The following is a 26,618-nucleotide window of genomic DNA, read 5'->3' on the forward strand; positions in this document are numbered from 1 at the left end:
TGGAGAACCATTTTGGACCATGCATATGAAGGTAAAATTCTATGGATAGAGAAGCATGGGTCCCTGGACAGCCTGTGAATTCCCACCTGCACTGAGCCATCTGCCTCTGGAGTGTTACCTGAGAAAGACAGTGACTTCTAATTTCTGCAACTGTTAATTTGTATCCTAAGTAGTGTACAAATTGACAAATCAGTTACCAGCTCGCTGACATTATAAGAAAGCAGATGTAGAGGATGGGAAGCTCTTCAGAGAACTTTGAGGTCATGTTTAAACACTACAGGAGCATGTTCAGGGATACCAGACAAGGATTAGTCCATATCTGCCTCCCTAGGTCCTAGAGTGTGTCCCAATACTCTCTCTAGTCACAGTGTCTCTGCATGTACTCCCTCTGCCCTCCCCATCCAACATGCACTTGCACAGCTGGTCAGTGTTTCACACTGTGGCTAAACCTGACTAACTCAGGGACTTTGCCACACTCCAGGTTGTGGGGCTTCTGGTTATACATCTTTCATAGCATGATACCATGTATCATTCTGTCACTGTACTTGCAGAATTGAAACTTTAATCTGTGTGGTTGTTACTTTGTGTGTATTTTGAAACAAGATCTTGCTATGTAGCCCAGGCTGACCTAGAATTCACTGTGTAGACCAGGCTGCCCTTGAACTTGCAGCCATCCTCCTGAGTGCTGGGATTAGAGGCATGCACCACCACACCCAGCTCCCTTGATTGTTTCTTCTGTAAATTCTGTGAGGCGGGATACCTTTGTTAACAGCAGTGATGCAGTGTCTGATCAGATTTCCAAATTCTTTTTGTCCCACAGGGAAGAATCCAAGGCAGGCCAGGTGGGTGTAATGGAGTTTAAAGTTAGGAAGGGGAATTACAAAAGGGGACATGGTGGGACCAGGTGAAAGCTGGTAGCAGACAGTGAAAGTCTCTCTCTTTCCAGGTGCTTTTAAAATTTACCCTAAACTATGGGAAAGAAACAACCTGGTGATTCCTAACCACCAATAATCGATGAGTGGGGAGGGGCATGGGTGATCCCTGGGCCAGGTGGGAATGCTTTGAGTTGTCCCTGAGCTAGGCTGTGAATTACCTACACACATTTCAAAAAGAGGAATGTTCAACCTGAAATACAGTATCAAGTCATATATGTTCTAAGAGTCCCAAACTTCCTAATTCTAGCCTTCACTGGCTGTAACCCAAACACCTAACACAATGCATCATGGTAGATGCTCCATCAGAGTATCTTTGTAAACTACCAAGATAAGTGAGTGATGTATTTGAATAAGAGGAGGACTCCATGCAACCCAAAGATGAAGTCAGAACTTCAGGCCATTTATGGAAGGCTAACATCGTACCACATGGGCACTGTCTACTCACAACCATCCTCTTTATAGGATGAGTTAAGTGTGCCAGCAAGTGTGAGCCAGCTCCAAATCACCTAGTCAGCAACTGGTGTACCCTTTATTGTCCACTCCCACTTCTCGGATGCGGAAACCTGGTTAGGGAGCTCCGAGCCAGGCTGGAAGCGTAGAGCAAGGCGGTGAGCAGCACCCTCAAACACAGCTGCATCCGGGGGCCTGAGCATCCGGGCTTCCGGTCCCTCCGCGCGGCGGCCCGGGCTTCCGGGACGTGCGCGCCGCGTGGATGGAAGAGCGCGCACGCAGGGCGGGGCGTGCGGGGGCGCGCGCGTGCGCAGGCGACGCGCCGAGGGCCAAAAGGCAGAACCGCGGAATCGCCGCCAGGTCCGCTCTCCGGTCCACGCCGCTAGTCGCGCCGCCCGCCCCGCGTCCGCCCCGCCGCCATGGGAGTGCAGGTGGAGACCATCTCCCCCGGAGACGGTGAGTAAACAGGCTGCCCTGCCGCCGCCTCCCGCACCCCGCCACCGTGCGCATCCGCTTACCCTGCCGTCTGTCTGTCTCCTCAGGGCGCACCTTCCCGAAGCGCGGCCAGACCTGCGTGGTGCACTACACCGGTGAGTCGGGCGGGCCCGACGTGGTGGGGTGGGGGGCAGTGCGCGGCCGGCCGCAGCGGCCCGGGGGACTCTGGACTTGGTGGCGGCGAGGCCCGCGTGGCCCGAGGCCGAGGCCTGGGCGGTGGCCGCGTCCGGAGGGGCCTGCCGGACCCGGCTCCTCTGACCCGATGGTGGTGGTGAGTGAGACTGCGACTAGGCACAGTTCTGTGCCCCTTATGCTTCCGTGATGCCCACTGCACAGATGAGGAAACTGAGGCTTGGCGAAGGCAAGACGCTTGCCCAAGGTCGCAAGCTCAGGAATGGGCAGAGCCTTGGCAGGTTTCTGTGTCCTGATTGACACCCTGCCTCTGCTGGGGCGCTCCCTTCAATGGCGATAAGAAAGAAGGGCGAGGTTAATTACGAGGCCACTTGCAGAGCTGCCCTCTTCTCCGGGGAACTAGGAATTCTCCCTTCTGCCTGGTGGGAAAGGACTCATTTCCTGAGTCCTTACCGGGGCCCTACCTGGCCTTGGCGGGAACAGATACATGCACGGTCTTTTTCCTCCTCTTACTTTCGAGTCACTCACCAACCCAAGCCTCAGTGGCAGAGGTGGCCCGGGCCGACTAGAAGCTGCATGAGCCGTCGAGCGCCCAACTCTCCTAGGAGTGGAGCCTTTTCTCATCCTCAGGTTAAAGATAAACTGGGCGCTCGGGGCGGGGTGGGGAGGGTTATACAGTGAAGTCAAAGAGCATTTTAGACATCCCACACACACACCAGCCAAAATTCAAGCATCAAGACTGCGTACTTTGGGTCCATCTTTTATTCCATGCCCTTACAAGGTCCTCCTGAGTTGTGTAGGGTGGGGGAAGGGGCTGAGCTGGCTGTAACTCCATAGCTGTGGGCTGATGGCTCCAGGAAGGTGGGGGGTGCGATTGGTGCAGCTACAGTTGTTGATATGAATAACCTTCCCTCCCCTCCTTCCCCTTTTTCTCCCCCTCCCACCTTTTCCTCTGTTCCCCCTCCCCCTCCTTCCTCCGTTTCTTCTGCTCTCCCTTTACTCCTCCTCCTTCTGGGCAGTTCTGACCAAAGCTGCGTAGGGACAAGCCCTGCCCTTCTCTCTCCATCATGGGAGGCTCCTGTTTTGAGGGAAATGACTTACATTAAGAAGGGGGAAAAAGGCGACTAACATCCTCCCTCCCTTGTCCTTTTATTTCTCCAGCTCCTTGAGTAGAAGTGAGGGCAGGAAACTGAGGAGTTAAGGACTAGAACTTTAAAAGGCTGTGGGGTTGGGTATTGAAATCCATCTTTGGAGGGAATAGTCTTGGACAAAACTGGAAAGGGGTTTGAATGTTTTGAGTTGCTGTCATGATAGGACGACAGTCGGCACCTGAGCCTGAGGACCCTGGAGGAGAAAAGCTCACTAGTTTTTCCCATTTTTGCTCAACAGGTTGAGAAGCGTAACCATTGCCTTTTATTTACAGTGCTGGGATGAGTGGGCCAACTAGGGCACAGACTGGTGAGGTGCCTGGCTGCATCTGTCCCACACCCAAGACTGCCCTTCATGCTTGGCTCACCATGTTTTGGTGCTTCTGAGGACCAGACAAACCCATTTCACATACTGCTTGGTGTCCCCACACAGCATGCCTGGAATCTTTTCCTAAAAACAGATGGCCATGGAACCCAGAACACCACCAGGGCTCCCAGTGCCTCTTCAAGTTTGTTTTCCTCATGGGTGGCACTCACCCACCTGCACATTCCCAGAACAGCAACAGGACCCTGACATGCATTAGGACAAAAGCCTTCTTTTTTATTTCATTTTGATAAGCCCTACAAAGGCGTCTTAGTGAGAAGCCAGCTCTGCCTCATGTTCATAGAATAGGCTGTTCACAAGCGGGCGGGCAGCTTTGTTCCCGTGGGTCTTTGCCATCAGCCTTCCAGGAAGAACCTGTTTGAGACCTGTGGGGGAGTGAAAGGAGGAGGCAGACTCTGAGATCTCATCTGTAGTAGACTTTCAAGTTACTGGGAACAAAATCCATCTGTGGGAACATGATTAGAATGGAGGATTATCATAAAGATGTTGGGTGTCTTCAAAGGCCGGAAGTGCAGGGGCCCCAAGAAAGGAGAGATTCTCTTGATGCCTGTACTTCTCATCTGTGGTTTTCTCTCCCTGCCTACCTCAGCAATCCTGTTAGAGATGTTTTTCTGCTCTCCCACCTGGAAGATAGTGGAAGTCCCTTGCATCCCCACCTTTCTTCCCCCTCTCCATGCCCAGTTTCTCTGACTCCATTTCAGTGTCTGGCTCAGATTGCATGGCTGTGTGCCTGGTGATTACAGTTCCCAAGAGGAAAGATCTGTTTGGTTTGGGTTTGGGTCAGGTGAACACGCCATCATATGTGGCCAGGTGTCCATTACTGCTGAGAAGTGGATCCAAAGAAAGAGCAGAAGCAATAAGTTGGCCAGAATTCCCCTCCCCACCTCCAGCCACCACAGCATAGCGTAGTCTGACTTTTATCTCAAGTATGTTGTAAATGCTACAAGTGGCTGCCATTAGTGGCCTTGATGCTCCTTCTCAAGGCTCCTTCTGTGTCTTGTGTGACCTCTAGCAACACAGCATGAACAGGGCCTCAAAGAAAGGCCTGCACTGCCTCTTTGTGGTGCCAGAAGGGAAAGGAAAACTTTACAGGCAGCAGCCACGCGGCTCCTAGGAGTATGACAGGAGGTCCTAGGAGTGTGACAGGCATTGATTGAGGTGGGTGGGAGGAGGTGAGAATGTAACCTGCCAATTAAATATCTTGAGAATTGAGTGGATTCCCATGGCCCCTCCCCACCTCCAGTAGCTTCATCATCTTTACTGTTGAGCCTGTCCTGGTACACAGCGAGGTTCGTGTCCCTTTTACTCACATCAGCAAGCCACGTGCCTGCCATTGTGAGAGCAACCTCAAGTGGATTGGAGGAATTCTTTTTTTATCCTCTTAAAAGAGCTGTGTCCTTGGGATCAGGCTTAAGTCATCTGTAGCCTTGGTGTCTGCCAGAGAAGCCAAAAGTCCCTCAGCCTCATCTCCATAGCCTCTGGAGGGCTGCCACGGCTCTCTGAGCAGGTGTAGCCACTCTCCTGAAGCCCCTCATTTCTTTTGCTTTTCCTTAGTTCCTTCTCTGCTTAATTTCATCTACTCTCCCATCAGCTGATTCTTATTTAAGTGACCTGATGTCTGAAGGGAGCGCCCCCCCACTCCCCACCCCCACAGTCGCCTCAGGTGGCTCCCTGACGTGTGTTGTCATGAGGCAGGCAGGCTGGAACTGTTTGGGCAGGGCTGTGACAGGGCAAGAGACCGGACACATGATGTGGCTATGAATAAAGACCTGATCAGGTAGGGCTTAAAAGCAGGGAGGGATAGGAAGGGGAGTTTGCTTTTAATGAGGGTGGTCTGAAAAGGCTTGTGACAAGTGACTCTTAGAAACGTGCAAAGGAAGTTGGAGAGTGGACCTTGTAGCTCTCAGGAAAGTATTTGTGTAAGACTCAGACGGGTGTGATTACATGAGGGGAATGTGGTAGGGGATGATGGAGCTTAGTAGGTTATAAGAAGCTGACTTTTTTTGAGTCACGTGGAAGCCTTTAGAAAGTCCTGAGCTGACTTGGATTTTAGCCTTCTCCTTTGTGGCTTCTGTGGGGAGTCAAGGGCAGAAACAGGACTCTGGTTGTATCCTAAGTGTTTATGTGTGCCAGCCTAGGCCTTGGGCAGAAGTTGTGTCAAGTGGACAGTGATCCCCAAAGAGGATGGAGGTCCTTCCCTAGGTTCATATTTTACCTTTGCCATGTAACAGGCTCTGAGACGTTGAGCAAATTGTCTCACTTTAACTAATGATGTCTTGTGAGGAGTGGTTTAGGGTGTTAAACTAGGGGCATGTAATAGTGATGGTATTATTCATCACATATACCGTTCCAGACACTGGGCAATGGACTCTCCTTGCCCTTGTCCTGTGTGGTATCTATAGAGGGAGAAAGGCAGAGCTATGATCTTGTCATGGGAGCTTCCTGGAGTGGCCCACTCTTCCATGTACTTTAGATGGATAGAGTTGGCCAGAGCTAGGACCTTTTCCTCCAGTTTCACATGTGGGGAAGTAGGTAGCCAGAAAAGAGAGGTAGAGCGGAGTAAGGCCTCAACTGCAAAAAATCACCCCCAGGTTGTGTTGGCTGAGAAAGCTGCATCTTTCTCTCATATTTGGAGTCATGGTAGTTGTGACCACCCACTGTATGGGGTGGGGGTGGAGGGTGTTGGCCTAACCCAGCTTGGCTATCTCAGCAAGTTAAGGTTATCACTCCTGTTTTTCCTCCATATCCTTCAGTGGAATGAGGCCTCAACACTGTGAAAATAACCTTGCTATGGAAACATTTTCTTTCCTTTGGGCCCTTATCTTCCTCTTCACAAGTAAGAGCAGAGGAAGGCTCCCTTGTCTTAAGTGAACCAAAGGCCCTGAAGCATTAAGTGTGTATGCAGCTCTTTGTGGGAAGTTTTCAGAGAAAGAAAGAAGAATGAAAATAGGACATTGAATACCCATGTGGTACCACCTAGGTTCCAATGGTTGATGTTTTGTCATATATTCCGGTTCTGTCTCCTTATAGAATATAAATAGTTCTCTAATCTGTAGTTTGCTGTGCCATCTTAGGTTGCAAACATCCTGACATCTCACCTGAAGACTTGAGTGCACCTGAGAATGAGAATATTCTCATCCTCCTTCAATTTAAAATGATACAGTAGGATTTCAAACCAAACTTCTATTGAAACTATCCTGTTGTCTCCAGTGTGGTTTTTATAGTTTTGTTTAAAACCACAATTGAGTTGACGTTCATTAGTGACAGTTCTGTCTAGTAAGAATCTAGAAGTTTTCGCTGTGTTTTTTCTTAATGACTCTGACTTTGCTAAGAGCAGGCTGGTTATCTTATAGATACCTCACATCTGTCCCTTTGGGCTTTTTTTAATTTTTATTTTTTTTTAATTCCTTCCCCTCTCTACCTCCTTTAAACTGGAGCTCATTGTTGGGTGTCTGAATAGACTCGGGTAAAATGTTTCCAGATGAATGCTTCATCTTCAGCACACATGGAGAGCATTGTGGTTTGTGATGCTGAATTTGATCTTATTTGGAAAGGTACATTTTCCCTTTGTAATTATTAGTGGTCTGTGATGTGCTTAGATGTCTTGCAGGTGCCCTGTCCTTATCAACTTTCACCTGGTGCTTGTTCCACCCATGGAGAATTTTTACCTGAATGAGTTTTTTCATAGGCATTCATAAGCAGTGATTTTTAAAAATGCTCTCATTCCTTCTACATTTGTTAGCTGTTAGGGCAAAGCGAATTCTTTCCTTTCAATTACCAGTTTTTATAATAAAGAATCAGTGTTAAAGACATCCCCAGTATGGCAATTGACTTTACCTTTTACTTGTTTTTAGTATACTGTGGGCTTCTAAATTTTTCTCGGGGCCTTAAAAATCAGTGCTGGTCATTTATTTCTGATGTTAATATTGCCCTAAATTTGGCCATCAGGAGCCCCTTTAAGTGGCTCCAGTACCTTTGCATGTTCCCACTGTTCTAAATTCCTTGGTCTCACTGCTCTGGTGCTGGTGTCAGCCCTTCCAGTGAGCTCTGGTTCCTCCCAGTGGGTCCCATACACTTTTTTTTTTTTTAACTGCCTCAGGGAATATAATTTTACATACCATAGAATTAATTTATCCATCCATAGGACTTTTTTTTTTTTTTGGTAGAACTAGACTTTGAACTCGGGGCTTCGTGCTTGCAAAGTAGGCACTCTACCACTTGAGCCACACCTCAGTCCATTTTGCTCCAGTCATTTTGGAAATGGGGTCTCATGAACTGTTTGCTCAGGCTGGCTTCAAACCATGATCTTCCTGATTTCAGCTCCAAAGTAGGTAAGATTACAGGTGTGAGCCACTGGCACCCAGCTAACCATAGACTATTTACTTGAACATTTTTGGTGATTGAAACTGGTTTTTATAAAGTGCAGATGGGTTTATTGTGTTGGTAAACTGGGAGTCATTTGTCTGCCTTGGAATTTTAAGGACCCAAGAGCTCCAGCCACTGTGCCAGTGTTTGTTTGAACAGACAGCCTTTCCCTGGGGGTCGGTGCCACCACACTGCCCCACTGGGATGGCAAGCGCTTTCTAAGTCTATGTCACAACTTCCATGACACCCCTTCAGTGGGTTTCTCCACCCTTGGTTTTAGTGATTCTTTGCATGAGCAGACATGCACCCTTATTCTCTTAACAAGATGCTAGTAGTTTCACAGTTGGGCCATGGAGTTACATCTGCTCTATCCTCAGCAGACTCCAGGTTCCAGGAGGCCAGAAGCCACTAGTGCTGCTCTGGGGTCTCCACGCATGCCTGGTGCTGAGGCACTGCAGCATCAGAGTAGGCATTCATTCTGAATGAGTGGCCAGTTGGGGCCTGGCAGTAGCTCTTGCTGGGGGAACAAAGCCTACATTCCTGGTTTGATGGTACAGTATTTCTGTTTCCTTTAGGTTAGAATGGAAAAGAAAGTATTTGCACCTTTTTGGACTTTGTTTAGTCTGGGCAGATTCGTAGAATTTTGCCGGTTCCTCCTCCTCCCACCCACCATAGACGGGTCAGCACACCAAAACCTTCCCTCAGTTCAGCAATTTCCTAAGAAATGGGGAAGTCTCAGCCTTGTCCTTGAGGTATGGTGTCAGTTACAGGGAAGTACTGCACTTAACGGGCTAGAACTCTGGAAAAAGGGCTACTTGGTTTGGGTGGATATGCCTCAGGCAGGCAGGAGGAAAGGTTTTTCCAAGCACGCACAGGCCTGGCAGGGAAGAGGCATCTTTGATTTTCTACAACTACTTATTGAGTGACTAGTATGTACAAAGGTACCATTCTGGGTTCCAGGAATTAGTGAAGAAGTCCATCCCTACTCTTACACTGTAGTAGAAATGACAGATGATAAATGTGATTAATGTGCAAAAATGTACATTATTAAGTAGTAAGGAGGGCCAAGAAAAGGCTGAGATTAGATTTTATACTGGCAAAAGCCTCAGTGAGAAAGTGACATTTGGACAAAGACCTAAGGGATGTGAGTGAGGGATCTGCATGACTATTTGAGCAAGAATGTTTTAGGCTATGCAACAGAAGTACAGAGGCTCTGAGGTTTGCAGAACATAAGGAAGCACTGTTTTGAGAGTGGAGAAGTATGAGAGTAACTACAGTGAGATGTGGCAGTGATGGCAACTCTTGTAAGGTCTTGTAGGCTACTAAAGGACTTCGGCGGCTTTTCTGAATGAGATGATTTTATCAAGGAGAAATCCGGTCTGACTTGTATTTTAAAAGACTGTCTGGCTGGCTGTCATACCAGGTTTGGGCTCAGGAAAGCAAGGCAGAAGCAGAGATGGGGAGGGGCGATAACAGTCTTGAGGAGAGGAGCAAGGCTTCATGCCTTAAACCATTAGACCCTGCAGAAAGTGCACATTTCTCCCATTTCTAGTTAGCACTGCTGAATAGTGTTCCTCACCCTCTCTGCTATGTGACATAATGTGGCATTGTTTATATTGTGACTAAAGTGGAAAGTTGAAAGACATGCCTACAAGAGTGCACATTCCGGTCTGTTCTTTGTATTGCCGCCTTGCCTTTGAAAATGGTTTTGGTCATAGAATCTAAAGGAATTTAGCCAAAAGTTAGAAGTATTACTGTGCTGCAGATGGGAAATGTGCTTGCAGTCAGTTTATGAACTCCAGAAAATGATGGTGAGGGTGGAACTGGTTCCTTCTCTGTGTCGGCACTTGACCTTTGGTCATACAACTGTTGGGTTCTCAGAGCCCCAATTCAGAAAGGTTACACTGAGGCTCAGAAATGGGACAAAAATGTAACCTTATTTATATTTTTGCAGTACTGGGGCTTGAACTCAGGGTCTTCACCTTGAGCCACTCTACCAGCCCTATTTATTTTTGTGAAGGGTTTTTTGAGTTGAGTCTCGCAAAGTGTTTGCCCGGACTGGCTTTGAACTGTGATCTTCCTGATCTCTGCCTCTTGAGTAGCTAGGATTATAGGCATGAACCAGTGGCGCATGGCTTATTTATTTTTTCAAGTAGAGCAAGGACTATTGTGAGAGTTCATCTAAATACCAGCCTTTCCAGATTTTCCTTTCTCCACACTTATGTAGTTACTTGCTAGCAGTATTTTTGGTGACTTGCCTGTACTGAGTCATTACAAGCAGTCAGCTAAGACTACTCTTTCTAGTCACACTCATGTCATTGATTTACATGCTGCATCATTTTGTCAGCTGTATACAAGTAGTATAACCACCATGACTGGGTTTGGAAAGAAGTACAGATGATGCCCTGTTGGTGAGCATGAAACATGGGAGGGAAGGAATTAGGACGAGCTGGAGAGTGAGGCAGGAGGGAGCTTAGTGCCCCCAGCCATGGGTGTATGAGTTTCTGGCAAGGCAGTTAGGCAAAAGGTGACAACTCCTGTGTCTAATAAAGAGAAAGAAAAGAACCAGCCATCAGGTCTTGGACAGTGCACCCATCTGGGAACATCGTAAGTGGCTTCAAATGCAAGTCTGCAGACTACTTGTGTCTTCAGTTTGGCTCTCCTACACCACTCAATTGTACTTGTGAAACTCACCTATGTATTGAAAGCAGAAATCCTTTCTCGCAGCTGCAAATGACAGAAACTTTATTTTGTTTTGAAGGTTTGCAGTGTTATTGTTTGGTTTAGGTATAGTTTTTTTCTTTGCTTTTTAAATCTTCATTTCTTAGTCTTTGTAAGATGCTTCCTATGAAAACCTCCAGATTGATGAGCAGCTGTATGCTCATCAGTGAGCCTTCACTGAAGTGCTAAAGGCATGAGGCTTGAAGGTGCCTTCTTGTGCCACCCTCCCACGCCTGGCACAGCATATGGGGAGTCTGCCTTCCACAATGCAGAGTGCACTGGAGATGACTCCATTTCCATTTCTGTTACTAGTAAAGTAGTAGTAACGGTCCTGTGAATCTCTGAACTGGTCCTGGGTCTTAGCCACTGCTGTGCACCAGGAACACTGTCCAGGAGCATTCTGTCTGGCAGCTGCTGCCAGATATTCTTCCTCTGCTGATTCCTTCTGAACAAGAACATGCTGGGGGGTTATCTAGGGTATGGCCTAGCATGTGCAAGGCCCTGGGTTTCATCCCCAGCACCGACAGCAACAACTAAAACCCAGCAAAACAAACCCACAGTCAAACAGATAAGCAGCAGGAAAGAGCAGGCTGCTGTGAAGACAGACTTGAGATTCTTCCCCACATCCCTCTTTGAGTCTGGTTTTCCCCCAGTGAGCATCTAAACAGTTGAAGAGATGTAGGCAAAGATGACCTCAACTCTGTGGCAAGCCAAAGCTTTCACTTCTTTTGTAGTCTTGTGCTTTTACCTGGAGACCTGCAAATTTTCACAATTTTCTCATTGGTGAGTAACTTACAGGTGCTGGAAATAGATGGCCATTCTGGGATTACTCTTCAGCTGCTTCTCGTCATATAGGGAAGAAGGTCTAAATATGGAAGGCTGCTGATTCTTAAAAATCATGCAAGTGAAGCAAGTCCAGTGGAGAGTGGCTGAGCTAAGTGCCATGGGGATATAGAATGAGTCCAGGTCTCTGACCTCAAGCTGCACTCAGCCTCAAGAGCCAAGACTTAATGCTTGAAATCAAGACTGTGGAATCCTCCCAGGCAGCTTCTCCTTCATGAGGTATATTTGTGTATAGTGGGAAGGGAACATGGATATAGGTAACACTGGTGACACTTTGTGCTAAGCATGGCCTTTAGAGCCTAAAGAATGCCAGCTGTCCTGTGGGGACTGTAGCCTCAGTTGCCTCCTCCCTGCAGAGCATGCTTTCTCTAGGAAATTATTGCACTAACTTGGCAGGTGGTTTTACTGTTCAAGGGCTCCAGGTCCTGGCACAGGTCTCCAGAGTTAAAATTGGAGCAACTGCTGAGACTTGACCTGCTGCCTGCTTTGCCTACTCCTTCCCTGACAGAGGAAGCACTTTTCATCCAGTGCCAGGGTGACTGTAGGAGCCAAGCATATGTAGGATTTTAGTAAGCGTCACAACCTACTTTCCTTCTAAAGTTTTGTTGAGGCATAATTGACATCCGGTAAGCTGCACATATTTAAAGTGTACAGTTTTGTAACTTGGTATTTCTTTGTTCCCCTTTCCACCTCTTGCCCTCCCCAAACCACTGCTGATGTGCTTTTCTGTCTGCAGAGATTATTTTGCATTTCTAAAGTTACAGATAAGTGGAATTGTGCTGTGTACTTTTCTCTGGCTTCTTTTACTTGGCATAATTGTTTTGTGATTCTTCTGTGTTCCATGTATCAATAGTGTGTTCGTTTCTATTGCTGAATAATTTTATCTGGGTATACTTAATCCATTCATGAGTTGATAACTAGTTTGGGACTACTATAAATAAACCTGCTTTGAACATTTATGCACAAATCTTTGTATGGACATAGCCTGTCCTTTCTTGAAGAATGGCTGGGTCATATGGGAGTTGTGTGTTTAACTTGAAAATACCAAGCTGTTTTCCAAAGTACTCGCAACATTTTGTATTCCTGTGAACAGTGTAGAACTCCAGGTCCTCCACAGGCTCCTGATAGCTTTAGTCTTACTCATTCTGATCAGTAGTAGCAGTAGTCCTCCCCCCTGGTGTTTTTCATTTGCATTTTTGTTAGGACTAAGAATGTTGAGTATTTTTATGTTTGCTTGCCATCCATAAAATGTCTTTTTCAGTGAAACATCTGTTCAGAGCTTTTGTCTTTTACTGGTTTCCTTATTGTTGAACTTTGATTGTCTTTGTTTTGTTTTCATTTTTGAGACAGGGTCTCACTATGTAGCTCAAGTTGGCCTCGAACTTTCAGTCTTCCTGCCTCAGCCCCTGAGTGCTATGGTTATAGGTGTGCACCACCACCATACCCAGCTTGATAGGTTTTTTTCTTGAAGTTTTAGCAAGGACTCATTTTAGTATAGCAGGATAAAGTAGGGAGAAGTGAGGGGAAGGAGTATTTCCTGCTCCCTATGCAGGAAATGGGAGTGACAACTCCCATAATTCTTTTTGGGGGGGGGGGGCACTGGAGTTTGAACTCAGGCCTCATGCTTGCTAGGCAGATGCTGTTACTGCTTGAGCCACTCCATCAGCCCTTTTTTTTGTGATGGGTTTTTATGAGATAGGGTCTCAACCTATTTGTCCAGGGCTGGCTTCCAGCTGTGATCCTCCTGATCTCTGCCTCTTGAGTAGCTAGGAGTAAAGGTATAAGCCACTGGAGTCTGCCCCAGTAATTCTTTATATACTCTGGAAGTACGTCCTTTATCCAGTATGTTTTGCAAAAATGTTGTTCAAGTCTGTGGTTTGTCTTTTTATCTGCTAGTAGTGTTTGGATGTTTGATTTATTCTGATAGTCTGTCCCGTGGACTCCATTGCCTTGAGCTCTGTCCCCTTTCCTTTTCCTTGGAACCTCCCCAAAGATGAAAGCTGGAGCAGTTATAGGCTTGCCTTGTATATTTCTCATCTTTCAGGGATTACTGTCCTGCATTATGGGTGTCTGATGCTTAAATCCATTGCCTCAGCTATGTTTCATTTAGGTTTCTTAAGTTGTATAGGGAGAGGGTTTATTGGTTGGTTAGGAACTATGTGGCTCAAGTTGGCCTCCATCTTGGCTGAAAATGGAGATCTTTGCTACTTGTTTTGCCATCACAGCCTCTCCTATATCCTACATTCAAAGCTGACTAGCATTGCTTCTGCTCCAGAAAACTAGGTGCACATTCATTCCTGCATTTTAACATCTCTGCTTCCCTCCTGCATCATCTCCTCCCCCAGTCTTCCCAGTCAGAGCCATACATAAGGATCATTCCTCTCCATTGGGCAAGTCCTCCTTCTGGAACCTCCTTGTCCTGTAGTCTGTATGGCACTCAGTCCCATACCATGCTTCTCATCTCTGGAGATACTGTTTAGCTTTTGGACTTGGATTATGGAAAATCCCCTCCTCAGGCCTAAGGAGTACCACCCTCCCCAGTCCTTCCCCATGAAAGTGAAGTAGTTGGAATTGACAGAAGGTAAATTTCTCCTGTGAAATAGCTAGGAGAATAAGGATCCTAGGCAAAGATCCTGCTTTCTGGCTTTTATGTTTCCTGACATAATAGGGAAACACTGCTCTTCCTTGTCCCATGTGAGCTCAGAGACTGTGAGTTAGACATTGTCATAGACCTACAGACTGCCTTGAAAGCATCTCTATCTCCAAGCCAGCTCAGCAGATGTGGAGGCGTGTCCTGCTTGGGTACCCTGTCTGGGACCAGTCAGAGAACTGAGGCAGCTCACCTCAGGCAGAGCAGAGCAACGTCACTGCCTGTGACATTTGGAGGCAGCTCAGCACTGCCCTTGATGGAAATAACAGGAACTCGGGGCAGTGGGAGAGGCGGTCTGTCTCTGTGTCTTGTGCAGTGTGTGTACTTCACTGCATCAAAATAGCCTTCCCGGCTCACAGGCATGTTCAGATTTGGCAAGAAATAGGATAATTCTTCATAGATAGACTATATTACTTAAATTGTAGGTTACAGCCTACTAGCATGTCATGAAATAAATTTTGTGGGTCACAATCAGCTTCTTTTAAAAAATGAGAAGTATACCACATAACTATAATCTGTACATTTTGTTTTGTGTATACACACACAAATTGTGTGTTGTGTCTCCAAACACTGATCTGGTCATTACAAATCAGAAAAGTGCTCGGTGGTCTTGGTGGCTGTGGTCATTTGTTGCTCCTCTAGGAGCACCCTACACTAAAGTAGTAAGTGAATCAAAGATTCACCTCACCCCATTTAGGGTGCATTTAGCTGCAAGTAACTGAAAACCTGACATAAGCCCAAGCAGAGCTTTTGTATATGTCCGATTTTATTCTTTAGAGCATTTTTGATTCTCAGCAAAGCTGAAAGGAAGGTACAGAGATTTCCCATGTGCCTCCTGCCCGACACATGCATAGCCTTCCCCATTATCAGCACCTTCCCTGAGAGTTAGGAACCTACTCAGAATCCCAAGGTCCACAGTATACATTGCACTTGCTCCTGATGTACATTCTGGGTTTGCACAAATGTACAATGATGTCTTCCACTACAGTATCATAAAGATTATTTTCCCTATCCTAAGTATCCTCTATGTTCCATGTGTTTTACCTCCTTCCCCCACAATGCCCCAGTCTTTTTACTGTCTCCATAGTTTGACTTTCAAAGCAGCTTTTAATCAGTTCAGGGCACTGGCATGACTATCCTCTCATGGTCCCAGCTGTGGCTCTAGACATCACATAACATTCAAGAACTGGAGGTGAGAGCTTTCTTCCTGAGTGTCTGTCTCACTCGCTCCCTCCCTCTTTCCTTCCCTCTTTCCTTCCCTCTTTCCCTCCCTCTTTCCTTCTCTCCTTCCCTCTCTCTCACCAGTGAAGTAGGACTTTTCCTGGAAGACTAGTAGATGTTCACAGTAGGTGAAGCAGTACCTGAGCTAAGTAGGCCCTAGTGCCCAAGCTAGCCCATTTGCCCACACCAGTCCTGGCATAGGGAAGGGCATAGATTGATTCCAGTTCATCTCCAAGGCTGGACTGTTGCTGATCCTGGAAAGCAGATTCTCAGTCAGAAAGAAGAGTGGGCGCTGTGACTCTGTGCTGTGCCACAGCCTTGGTGCCCCTTTGGGCATGTTTTCCTCTTTTGTTTAGCTAGCCTTCGTAGTCAGTCTCATAGACCAGGGAACATACTTCCATACTGGGCCCCAACTCAGGACCTGCTCAAAAGAGCACAGACCAGGAAGAGCCTGTTTCTGGTTATTGGTCTCTTTCATGATTCACAGTCCCAATTTGACTAAATACAGCCTTTCCATAGAGCCAGGTCCCATCATTCACTGACTCTGACCTTGGTGGGTTACAGAGCCTTGGAGTTGGTTTCTTTGTTTCTGTTACACACAGTTTTGCAAGGTGAGTGGGCAGGCTTGCCTGTCCAAGGAAAGAACTCAGAATCATGGCCTCCTTCTACCCTTATCTCTGGGCTCATGAGTTGGGCTCAACCTGTGAAGTAGAGCTTGCAATGGGCTTGTGTACAGTGGGGAGCATGGAGACTGGTTTTCTCCAGGTTGCTCATTATCAGAAAACTACTCAAGTTGTGAGTCTGTCATTTCTTGTGCTCAGTGGTGATTGTGTTCTGGTAAAGGAACAACTGAAATGTGCACCTAACTCACTGCTTTTGGGGTGCCAGTTTCTGTTTGTGCTCAGACTTGGAACGGGAGCAGGTCTTGGAGCAGAACTAGGTCTCACCCTCGTCTGCCTCCCATCCTCAGCTCCAGGCTTTAGGCAGTGTGAGTGCCTATTCTGCTCCAGGACATCCGTCTCCCCTCCTGCAGTCCCCCGCGCTACCCACGCTACCCCTCCTCCATTTCCTATTTTGCTAAAGTCTGCATGGTCTGGTGATTGTGATAACACTCCCAATTCATCTCTGATCCCTGTCCTGCTTTCAAGTGTTGACATTGACTTTTGGGTTGGGATTTTGTTGGGATTTCCCTCCTCCCTTGAATAGAGTCTTATTTTGGTGAGTCTTCTGGGTGATTCTTAGAACCTTGGTTGGCCTACCCTTAGCCTCCAATAAAATCAGTTTCTGTCAGTTCTGTGCCAACAACTGGCTGGCCCTTTCCAGCATTAGGGTTCTAGCGTGAGAGCTTTCAGGACCTCAGTATCAGCTATCACAATTGGCCGGTGCTAGCTTCCGGACGAACCAATGCTGGCGGTGTTTGTGGAAAGGGAGCTGCAGATGTCTATCACAGATGCCCACTCCTCTCTCACAGCACTCAACCCACTGGGTTCTCCACCTCTGGAGGTCCCTTTTTTGCTGGAGGATGCAGCAAAACAAGTGACATGAGTATTGCACAAGTTCTTTCGTTTCTCTAGTTTTGCCCAGGTTGGGTTTCACTTTTTTCTAGGAAGATTGTGACAACTCAAGAACCAATCTTTGCCCGGGTGCCTGGTTGGTATGAGGCCCTTGGCACCAGAATCCTGGGGAAAACTGTCATCTACTTTGTCTTGCCACCCTCTGTGGTGCTGAGAGGGTTCTTCTTTCTGAACACCAGTCACCCAGCCTGGAGAACAGCAACGTGGGGATAGGGAGCCACAGGGGGACTTTGGGGTGGCAGTGGTGGAGGGGGGCTGGAAGAGCAGTGTGTATACATGTTACATGTAAAAGGTGACGGGACTGGCAAAGTGACTCAAGTGGTAAGAGCGCCTGCCTAGCAAGCATAAGGCCCTGAGTTCAAATCCTAGTGTCGCCACAAAAAAATTAAAAAGTGACAGGGAATCAGGACATATTGCCTCTTGCTTGGTAAGCCCTTGTGTGAGCAAAGGGACCACAGTTACTTGTAATTAGGGAAAGTTGCAAGGTAGACAGCCCCGAGAAGTCAAAGTCTTTTGTGATTGGCTCACTACTCAATATCCAGAAAGGGCCCCACAGACCTGGATGAGTGGCTCTACTACAGCTCCGTAGCTGCCCAGTGAGGTCACAGGGGGTCCTCTTGGAAATCAATTCTCCCAGGTTTAGAACACCAGCTGGGAGTTTTAGCACTGACATCTGTGATGGGTCCTGTGCTGCTAGTTTCTGACCTGCCTCATGTCATTTTTCCTGGTTGATCATGTTACAACTGCCCTTTTCCACAGGGATGCTTGAAGACGGAAAGAAATTCGATTCTTCCCGGGACAGAAACAAGCCCTTTAAATTTGTGCTAGGCAAGCAGGAGGTGATCCGAGGCTGGGAAGAAGGGGTGGCCCAGGTGTGTATGCTCTCATTTGTTTTGTCTTGTTTCTTAGTATCCACCTTTTAAATTATCTTTACAGGTAGTACATTCACATGAGTTAAAAGTCAAAAGGCCTACCACATCTACATAATACCCTGCACATGGCTCCTGTCATTAGTTTCTCAGATTAGTTTCTCTGCACATATGCAGAAACATACTTTTCTCACGGTTATACACCCACACACCGTTCTGTGCTTTGCTTTTTCGCCTAGTCAATTTTGGTATTCCATATCAGGACATAAAAAGGGCTACAGGCTGGATATGGATGTGGGATGATTTATTTGCAGGTGTTGCTATTGCACCAGCTCACAGCAAGTCTTGCCAGTTCGCCTCTTGGGATCACACTCTGAACTGTCCCTGCAGATTTTGAAGGTGTTGTTCCCCCCTGTGCCACCAGTAGCGTGCTATTAACTTTTGCCCTTGGGACAGTGAAAATTAGGGTCTCACATAGTTTTCAGTTACTTGTCTTATTGATGACATCAAACCACCTCAGAGGTCATGAAAAAGTCATTTTGTTTGTCTTGAATTTGTTTTCTGACCTGTTCCTTCACCATTTGTGGAAATTATTTTTGTTCTGCCAACACTACAGACAGACAATGGGACAGTGGCTGTGTTGTATACCCAAGTGCTGTAGATGCTATTGGGATCACATTACCAACCTCTACTTCACAGGAGACAGCAGGAGACCCAGGGTTGCCAAGTTTCAGTTGGGTTATTTTTTTGTTGTATGGGGATACATTGTGACATTTACAAAAGAAATATATTATAGTTGAATTCACTTCCTCCATCATTCTTTATTCCAGCCATCCCCCCACCCCACCCCCACCCTGGCCTCAGTTGAATTTTGTCTTTCCATGGAGCCCAGGAATTTTTCTTGCCTTTTATCACGTAAAAGGATGTTTATAGTGGGCTGACACTGAGAGGGCTTTATAATTAGATTATGTGTAGCAAGGAATTAATCTGTTTCCCTCTCACCAAGGAGAACTGGAAATTTAATCAAGACAATGGAAGACTTCTGTCTCTTCCAGAATACTCATTGTTCCACTTCCTCTGTGATTTATCTCCAGATAAACTGCTTGACTTTTAGAAACTTTAAGCCTTCCCTTCTGAAAGTGTCTGGGTCTCTGTTCCTATATGGCAGAGGGTTGGCAGTACATGGAAGAGGCCATTTGTGGTTATCTGCCCTTGGAAAACCTTGCCAACCATACCATTTTGCCCCTTCCCCCATGACCTGGCCATCTTGTGGGTCTGTAACCCACCCTCTGTCTCCCACGCCAACCATTGTCTGTCTACAACCCATCTTCTGCGACTGAGCGTTGAGACAATGAGTGTGTTGTATACCCCAAGTGATAGAGATGCTACTGAGATAGTGTTACTTACCAACCTCTACTTCACAGCCCAGGCTTGGTGAGACAAGATTAGGGACTGGGAAATACCTACCTTCTTTTACCCAGTGCTTTGGGGTCATTCCCAGCCCTGTCACTTGTGAGAAGTCTGAGAACTACCTAGCACATCTAGAATTTGTCCTCAGCAAATGATTTGAAGGGATGTTGTCACTGTGACAGTTTTACATGTTTCCAGGTATGGAATCCTGCCACAACTCCTTTTTTTTCATCTGACAATGTCTTGGGCATCTTCCCATACTGGTACATTAAGAGCCACTGTATTCTTTCTGACTGATCCATAGTGTAAGATGCCTATGGATTAGAATATTCTAGAAGTAGAATTGCTGAGTAAAAGGAGACTGTTTTTGAATTTTATTAGATAAAGTCATAAGCTTTTTTTTTTTTCCCCTTAAGCCATAAGCTAACATTCTTACCACGTTGGTCCAGTGTGTCCCAGTTTCTGAGGAGCAGTGGGAAGAATAGATTCTGAGTTGCACTGGAAGCTTCATTATGTTCTCGGCTTCCTCTAGTCACCATCAGGAATTGCACATATGGAGTCCAAAAGTCGAAATAGAGGGATAGAAATACAGCTCACTGTTCGGAACATAGATGTTTAACTTATTTGTGCATTTGATTAGAAACTGTAAAAACATTACAAAATTAGTATTTTTAAATGAAAATCTTCCCTCTGTTCTGGACACTTTCCACATTGTTCTCTCCATAGAAAAGACCTAGGATTATTGGTGTCCTCCTAAAGATATTTTCCTTTTATACAGTGGGTACATATGTATAAGAATTTTCAGACAATGGCATATTGTACTTTCTTTTTGTACTCCAGAAAATCATATTGTCTGTTTTGTAGTTTTTCAGTACAAAAGTATAAAAATAAACTATCCCAAAATTATTTTATCTGTTTGTTTCTTTTAATTGTTTAATATTTTTAATTTTTCATTGTACTGTAGTACAATGTGACATTTATAAAAGTTCTTATTCTTACAATATATCATAATTGAATTCACCCCTCCATCATTCTCTTTCATCCCCCGCCCCCACCTCATTCCTGGAGTAGTTTCACCAGTCCTCATTTTTCCATTTACATACACATGTACACAATACTTCCACCATATTCATCTTCCTACACCCTTTCCTTATAGCCTCCTCCTCCCATTGGTACCAACCCCCCAGAAAGGACATGTATTGCCTTCATGTACCGTTTTTGAAAAAGAAAAAAATGACATTTTTGTTTCTTAAAGATAGCTATACAGGTAGTTTCTTTTAAAGCAAAGACTTGATCAAAGTGTAATTGGCCCTCTGTATTCCAAATTTCCACACCCATGGATTCAGTTGACTACAGATCAAAAATGCCCAGGGGAGAAAAAAATTTCATCTGTACTGAACCAATGTAGACATTTTTCTTGTCATTGCTGCCTAACCAATAGAGTATAAAACTATTTGCACAGCACTTACATTGTATTAGGTATTGTAAGAGATGATTTAAGTCTGTGAGAGGATGTGCATAGGTTATATGCACATATATTTTATATAAGGGACTTGAGCATCCACAGGCTTGGTATCCTTGAGGTGCTGGAATCAATTCATGAATACCCAGGAATGACTCCTTTACAGGAATACATGCCACTTAATCCCATGTTCTTTGAGTGACAGATAACTGAAGGACTAGGTGGGGAGACTTCAGACTTACCCGTAATCCATCAGTAAGAACTGGGTAGGAAGGTTGAGAGCGTAGCCCTTCAGAGAATCAAGAGGGACTTTTAATTGCTTTTGAGTGCCTTAGAGTCTTAACTGCCAATTTGTAAGTCATTCACAGGGGTTGGGAGGCTGTAGTCACTGGAATGCCCTCATCAACACTGGAATGCCCAAGAAACACCCAGCTAACCAGCTCTGCTTCTGCAAAGACCAGGAGTGTATTCAGCTGAGCGGTTCTTTCTTGTTCTTGTCACAGATGAGTGTGGGTCAGAGAGCCAAACTGACTATCTCTCCAGACTATGCGTACGGAGCCACTGGGCACCCAGGCATTATCCCACCAAACGCCACTCTCGTATTTGACGTGGAGCTTCTAAAACTGGAATGACAGAAGTGGCCTCCTCCCTTAGCTCCCTGCTCATGGGTAAGGAAACTGAATGCTGAAAGGCCTTAACTACCTTGCTCCTTCCCCGTTATTCCTTGTGTTTGATGGGTAGAGGAGAGAACCAAAACATGCCACAGGGCTTTCTTTTTCCACTACATTCTTTCCTGTGTTGGGTGTCCCATCAGTGTTAATCAGTGCTTACCTTTGATGTAAAAGCTGGCTACCCTAAGTAAAGAGTGGCATGTGTCTTGCAGGAACTCATGGGTATGGCAGCTTTTAATAAAGTATTTTTGTATGTAGCTTCTTAACTGAGTTGAGGTCTATGGAATCGTAGGCCAAATTTCTGCTGTCAGCATTTGTTCTTTAGAAACAAGACTCTTGATGACTTTGCTCTACCCTGTGTTTTTTGAAGCTAATAAGCTAGTAAGAAAAGCACCTCTGACATAGCATTGTGTCTGGCTTGTGCAGCTCTCAGCCATACAGATTGTGGTTACTACCTGTTAAATGATATGAGGGAGGTGTTTCTGCCTTGGTCCATCTGCCTTGGTGAGAAAGCCCCGGACACTAAAGGCTAGCCTGTTAACAGTGAGTGGAGCGCGAAGATGACACCAGAGGATACTTGTGAAATGGGAAGGATGTGCTCAGATTGGACAGTACTGGAAAGGGACCTTAGGGACCTGAGTCAGCCTTCTTTTGCATTAGGTGAGGAAACTGAGGCCTAGGGAGGTAGGCCTTTCCTCACGTCACATCCAAGCAGTGGCATAGGAAGACCAGAGCCTATCTCCTGGTTTCCCCTCTTCTACCCTCACTTCTTAGGACACCAATCTTAGAATCCCAGGGGTGTATCCCTTTTCACGTAGGTATTACAGTCACTAAACAAATGAATGCTATCATCTTTGTAAGTGGCTCAGACCTTCCTATTCACTCTCCTCCTGTCCCTGGAACAGGGGCTGGAGTAGGATGCTTTTGTTTAAAAGCTGTAATGAGTGGCTGCCAGCCTGTGTGGCAGTCAGAGCTGCTCAGAAGCTTGTCTTGCTGATGGCTTCTTAAAATGAGAAACTTGTTCATTATCAGCAGTCTTACCTTTCCATGGTCTGAGCCCCTATGTAAATGCACGCTCAGGTAACATAGGCCTGGTCAGGTTTGATAGTGCTAGCGTCTTTCCTTGTCATTTCTGCCAGGAGGGAATCTTAGACATCACAGAGCCTCTGTGTTCTCAGAGGTCTACACCTAGTTCAGACCCCTTTCCAGTTCTGTAAGAGCGGAGTTCTTGGAATATAGATGCATCCAAGGGAGCCCTGGAGCTCTGCTGGTTTGGGGTACAGACTCTAAACCTGGAGGGAAGGGAAGGAAAAGGACATGATGAGGGGCTACAAGTCACCCTGACCTATCCCCCACTCACACCTGTTTGCCAAAAAACATCACAGTAATTCTTATCAGGGTCTGGAAGAAAAGCTGGAGCAGCCCAGCAAGTTGTAGGCTTGAGTGAGCAAATGCAGAGATATTTTCCAAGTCTATTCACCATGACAAATGATGACAAATGCCATTTCAGGCCTGTGGCTCTCAATCTGACTACACAGGAAGACCTGAGAAGCTTTTAAGACCACCCCTAAACCAGGTAGTCAGTCACTGGGGGTAGGATCCAGACCTTCAGATTTTTCTTCAAGCCCCCAGGTGATTCCTATACATAGCCAATTTGGAGACCTAGTGCTAATGGGAACTGTGGTCAGCATAGAGGACAGCGCTCCTGCTGTCCTCAGCAAACTAAACCTTAGGCTAACGGCAAAAGCAAAACAAGAAACGTGCCAATTTAAGCAGAACAAGGGTGCTCACCGGGGAACCTAGCCTGAGCCCATCTGGCTCTCAGCTGCTGGGGGTGGGGCTTGGCACAGCAGATGGCTTTGTAGCTGTCCCCACAAAGAACACTAAGTTGCTGGAACTCACAGATTTCTGTCCCCAACAGATCTGCCATGGAGGGATCTGGTGCCTCCAGACGTGCGCACACAAATCCATGCGGAGCTCTCCTGACGTCCCACAACACTGTATAAACACCTACCCTGCCTGAATGTGTCTGTCACTCAGCTTCGCTCTGACACCTTCGTTTCTTCTCCCCCTCTCTGTGTACGTGTGTTTACCTGAACTATATGCCATAAACCTCAACTTACTCGTTTTATTTTGTCTTCATTTTGGGGTGAAGATTCAGTTTCAGTCTTTTGGATCTAGGTTTCCAATTAAGTATATTGTCGAGTATTAACAGCACAAGTGATGGGTTAACTTTAGAATAGGAATTGGTGTTGGGGGGTGGGGGTTGCAAGAATCTTTATTTTATTTTTTTGAATGAAATTTTTATTATATATTAAAACATTCTTGCTGCTGCGCTGCAAAGCCATAGCAGATTTGAGACGCTATTGAGGGCTGAATTCTAATGTATGAGATATTCTTTGGTTAAATTAAAAGCCCTACCCAAAACTGAAGTGGGGAGGGGGAGAGCCTTTGCCTCCATCAGCCCCTCCCCCACCCCTGAAACCCTCTGCCTTTTAAAGCAGATCATTTTCACTGCAATGTAGGACACTACAGGTATCTGTCCTTGGGCCAGCAGGGACTCTGAAGCCTTCATGACCTGATTTGATTTTGTTTTTTGTTTTTCCATCATGGTTTTTCTAGTGAATTTTCAGGACTTTTATAATCTCATAATTATCCAAGTTCCACTTCCTAAATTTTAAGAACTTTAATTGAAAGTTTAAATTGAAGGTGCTGTTTGTAGACTTACCACCCAGTGAAAGTCCAGCCATCATGACAAATCCTTGAGTGTTCTCTATGAAAATGATGCTGGTCATCGCAGCTTCAGCATCTCCTGGGTTTTGATGCTTGGCGCTCTGCTGATAGCAGTTTCCTGGCTTTTTCCTCCCTTGGCTCCTCACCCTTTGCTGTCCTGTGTAGTGATTTGGTGAGAGAGACTGTTGCTTTGTTCCTCCCCTCCCCACCTGCACCACAAATGAGTTTCAAGTTTTATTATTGCAATAAAAGTGCTTTATGCTGGCTTTTCTCAGCTCTGTGTCATGATTGTTCGTTGGGAAAAGGGGTGGGCTGGTGGCAAGAGGATAGTGTCCGAGGTTGTATCTTTGCAGAAGAACAGCAGCAGTGAGAAATCCTTCCCCATTGGCCACCTAGGAAGGGTGGAGTAGAGGGGTCAGACTGGGATGGCCAGGGATTACCCTCCTCCATCATCATTCTCTGCTCCTTGACTGTATTCTTGAATGTGTGCTGGGTTCTCAAGTTACCAAATGAGGGTATAGTCACTTCTCAAGAAGGGAGTCGCTCCAGTTGGAGATGTGTACAAGCACAGTGACGAACTATGAAGGGAAGATTTTTGGGTGTGAGTTGGTGTTCCTCAGTGACTTGGGGTGTGGCAAGACTACCATGTGGACACGCTGAGTTTGCTGTCCATTCTCTGTGTGTGCTCCTACAAACACAACTCCCTCTCTTACAGAGTTATAGAGACCATCCACAAAAATGTTCCTGTACCCCAGAAAGATGCCTTCCCAAACTGCCATGGTTGAGAGCCATCCATTTCAAATATAGAGGTTGTTCAAGGACTCTTACAATGATTTTCTAAATCACTCCTTTTACTAGTTTTAACTTAGATTGCTGGAGTCATAGCCTAGGGTCTGACTTTCCGCAAGGTTTGTTTATAAAATTTACCAACAAAGTAAAGGGTTGCTTTAGTGAATACCTGATTGTCTTATAAAAATGTACCTATTGGTCACACGTCTATCCACCAATCCATCCTTTGTCACATTCTCTGTAACTGGCAGGCATCACTACAGTTCTCCTTATTAGTTACAAGCTAATAAATTACCATTGTCTTAAACCATGTAATTTGTTACAGCAACAAGTAGGAAACTAAGACCTTTTAAAAAAAAAATCAGTATTAAAAAAATCTATATAGGACCACCCTAACAAATCCAACTTCAATTTCTCTTCTAGTTTTTGCCCTAAGCACTAACTCCCCTTTTTACACCCTTCACCCCCATGCTGGGGATCCAACCTAGGGCCTTCAACATGCTAGACAAGGTTTGTACCACTGAGCTACATCCTCAGCCCTTGTGTTTTTGAGATAGGATCTCATGGTGCAGCCCAGACTAGCCTCAGGTTTGCGAGCCCTGCCTCCAGCTCCTAGGCATTTAGAATTTTAATTATAGCATAATACAAATTTTGCATTTCTTTTCCTCCCACTTAATGTTTTGTCACAAGAGGTTGTGTAACTGAATACACAGTAGCCTTGGTATTTCATTGAGGAAACGTGAATGCTCGGATGAGTTCGGTGCTATACCATGGGAGCTTGGTTTAGGGATGTTTTCATCTGTTTAAAGGAGAATTGAAAGAGCAAATACATAAGCCCAGCAGGAGTGCTGGAGAATATTTTGCATAAAATATATAAAACTGGCAAAATTGGCTAAAATCCACAGCAATAATTGCATTCCACTGGTCAAAATTTGCATTTCTGTGGAAGAGAATCAGCTATATTACCAATTTCCCTCAACTTATATAATTGTATAGTAATTTAAAGGCCACTAAACTTGTGGAGGACCCGGAAGGGTGGGCTGGATACAACACCCTTGGGGACCTATTTCTAAGCCTTCCTCAGGCTTGGATGATTTCCATTTTTTTTTTCCCCCTTCAGTACTGTGGTTTGAACTCAGGGCCTCATCTCATGCTTGCTAGGCAGGCACTCTACCACCTGAGCCAACACTGCAGCCCCCTCCAATTCTTTGCTTTTCTTAAAACTTTAAAAGCCAATACTTAAGACTCCAGGATAAAATACTAGAAGAGGGACTGTAGAGTCAAAGATTTACTGGCTCATGTTGCCAAGTTTGTTAGGCCAGAGTTGTGTAAATTTCTTCCACACTAGAAAATGAGCCATTTCCCATGGCAGAAAACGGGCTCTCATCCCCATGGCATCCTAAAGAAAATGAAGAATTTTCCACTCTCCAGAAGCCCTCTGCCACGACTTAAATGTGTATTTCTCCCAAGGTTTACTCATTGGAAACGCAATCCCAATGTGGCAGTGTTGGAAGGGGGTGCCTTACTGGAAGTGTTTGAGCATGGGGGCTCTGCCCTTGTGAACAGATTAATGCCATCACCACAGGGGTAGGTTTGTTGCTGCTGCACTGGTCTTCTTAGGAAAGGATGAGTTCTGTCCCCTGTGGCTGTCCTCCTCCCTGACTTTGCATCTCCATCTTCTTTCATGCATGGCACAACCACAAGGCACTTAATAGATGCTAGCCCCTTGGTCTTGGACTTCCTGGCTTCCAGAACTAAGAGAAAT

At 45.9% G+C, this 26,618-nt stretch overlaps 1 protein-coding gene across 1 annotated transcript; it reads left to right on the plus strand.

Moving 5' to 3' along the window:
* Positions 1–1,681: 1,681 nt before the first annotated feature.
* Positions 1,682–24,338, plus strand: Fkbp1a (FKBP prolyl isomerase 1A). Its single transcript, XM_020176249.2, has 5 exons — positions 1,682–1,841; positions 1,928–1,975; positions 17,679–17,791; positions 21,164–21,328; positions 23,253–24,338. Exons 1-4 carry the CDS (start codon positions 1,805–1,807, stop codon positions 21,290–21,292), a joined length of 327 nt encoding a protein of 108 aa, XP_020031838.1. The 5' UTR covers positions 1,682–1,804; the 3' UTR covers positions 21,293–21,328; positions 23,253–24,338.
* Positions 24,339–26,618: the final 2,280 nt, after the last annotated feature.

The sequence above is a fragment of the Castor canadensis genome, chromosome 5 (genome assembly GCF_047511655.1).
Source record: "Castor canadensis chromosome 5, mCasCan1.hap1v2, whole genome shotgun sequence".
NCBI lineage: Eukaryota > Metazoa > Chordata > Mammalia > Rodentia > Castoridae > Castor > Castor canadensis.

Excerpts from the sequence above, each read along its gene's own strand:
- Fkbp1a (XM_020176249.2), top strand. The coding sequence starts at position 1,805 with ATGGGAGTGCAGGTGGAGACCATCTCCCCCGGAGACG. Across the intron at positions 1,976-17,678 it reads CTGCGTGGTGCACTACACCG|GGATGCTTGAAGACGGAAAG; the intron begins GTGAGTCGGGCG and ends CCTTTTCCACAG. Across the intron at positions 17,792-21,163 it reads GGGAAGAAGGGGTGGCCCAG|ATGAGTGTGGGTCAGAGAGC; the intron begins GTGTGTATGCTC and ends TTCTTGTCACAG.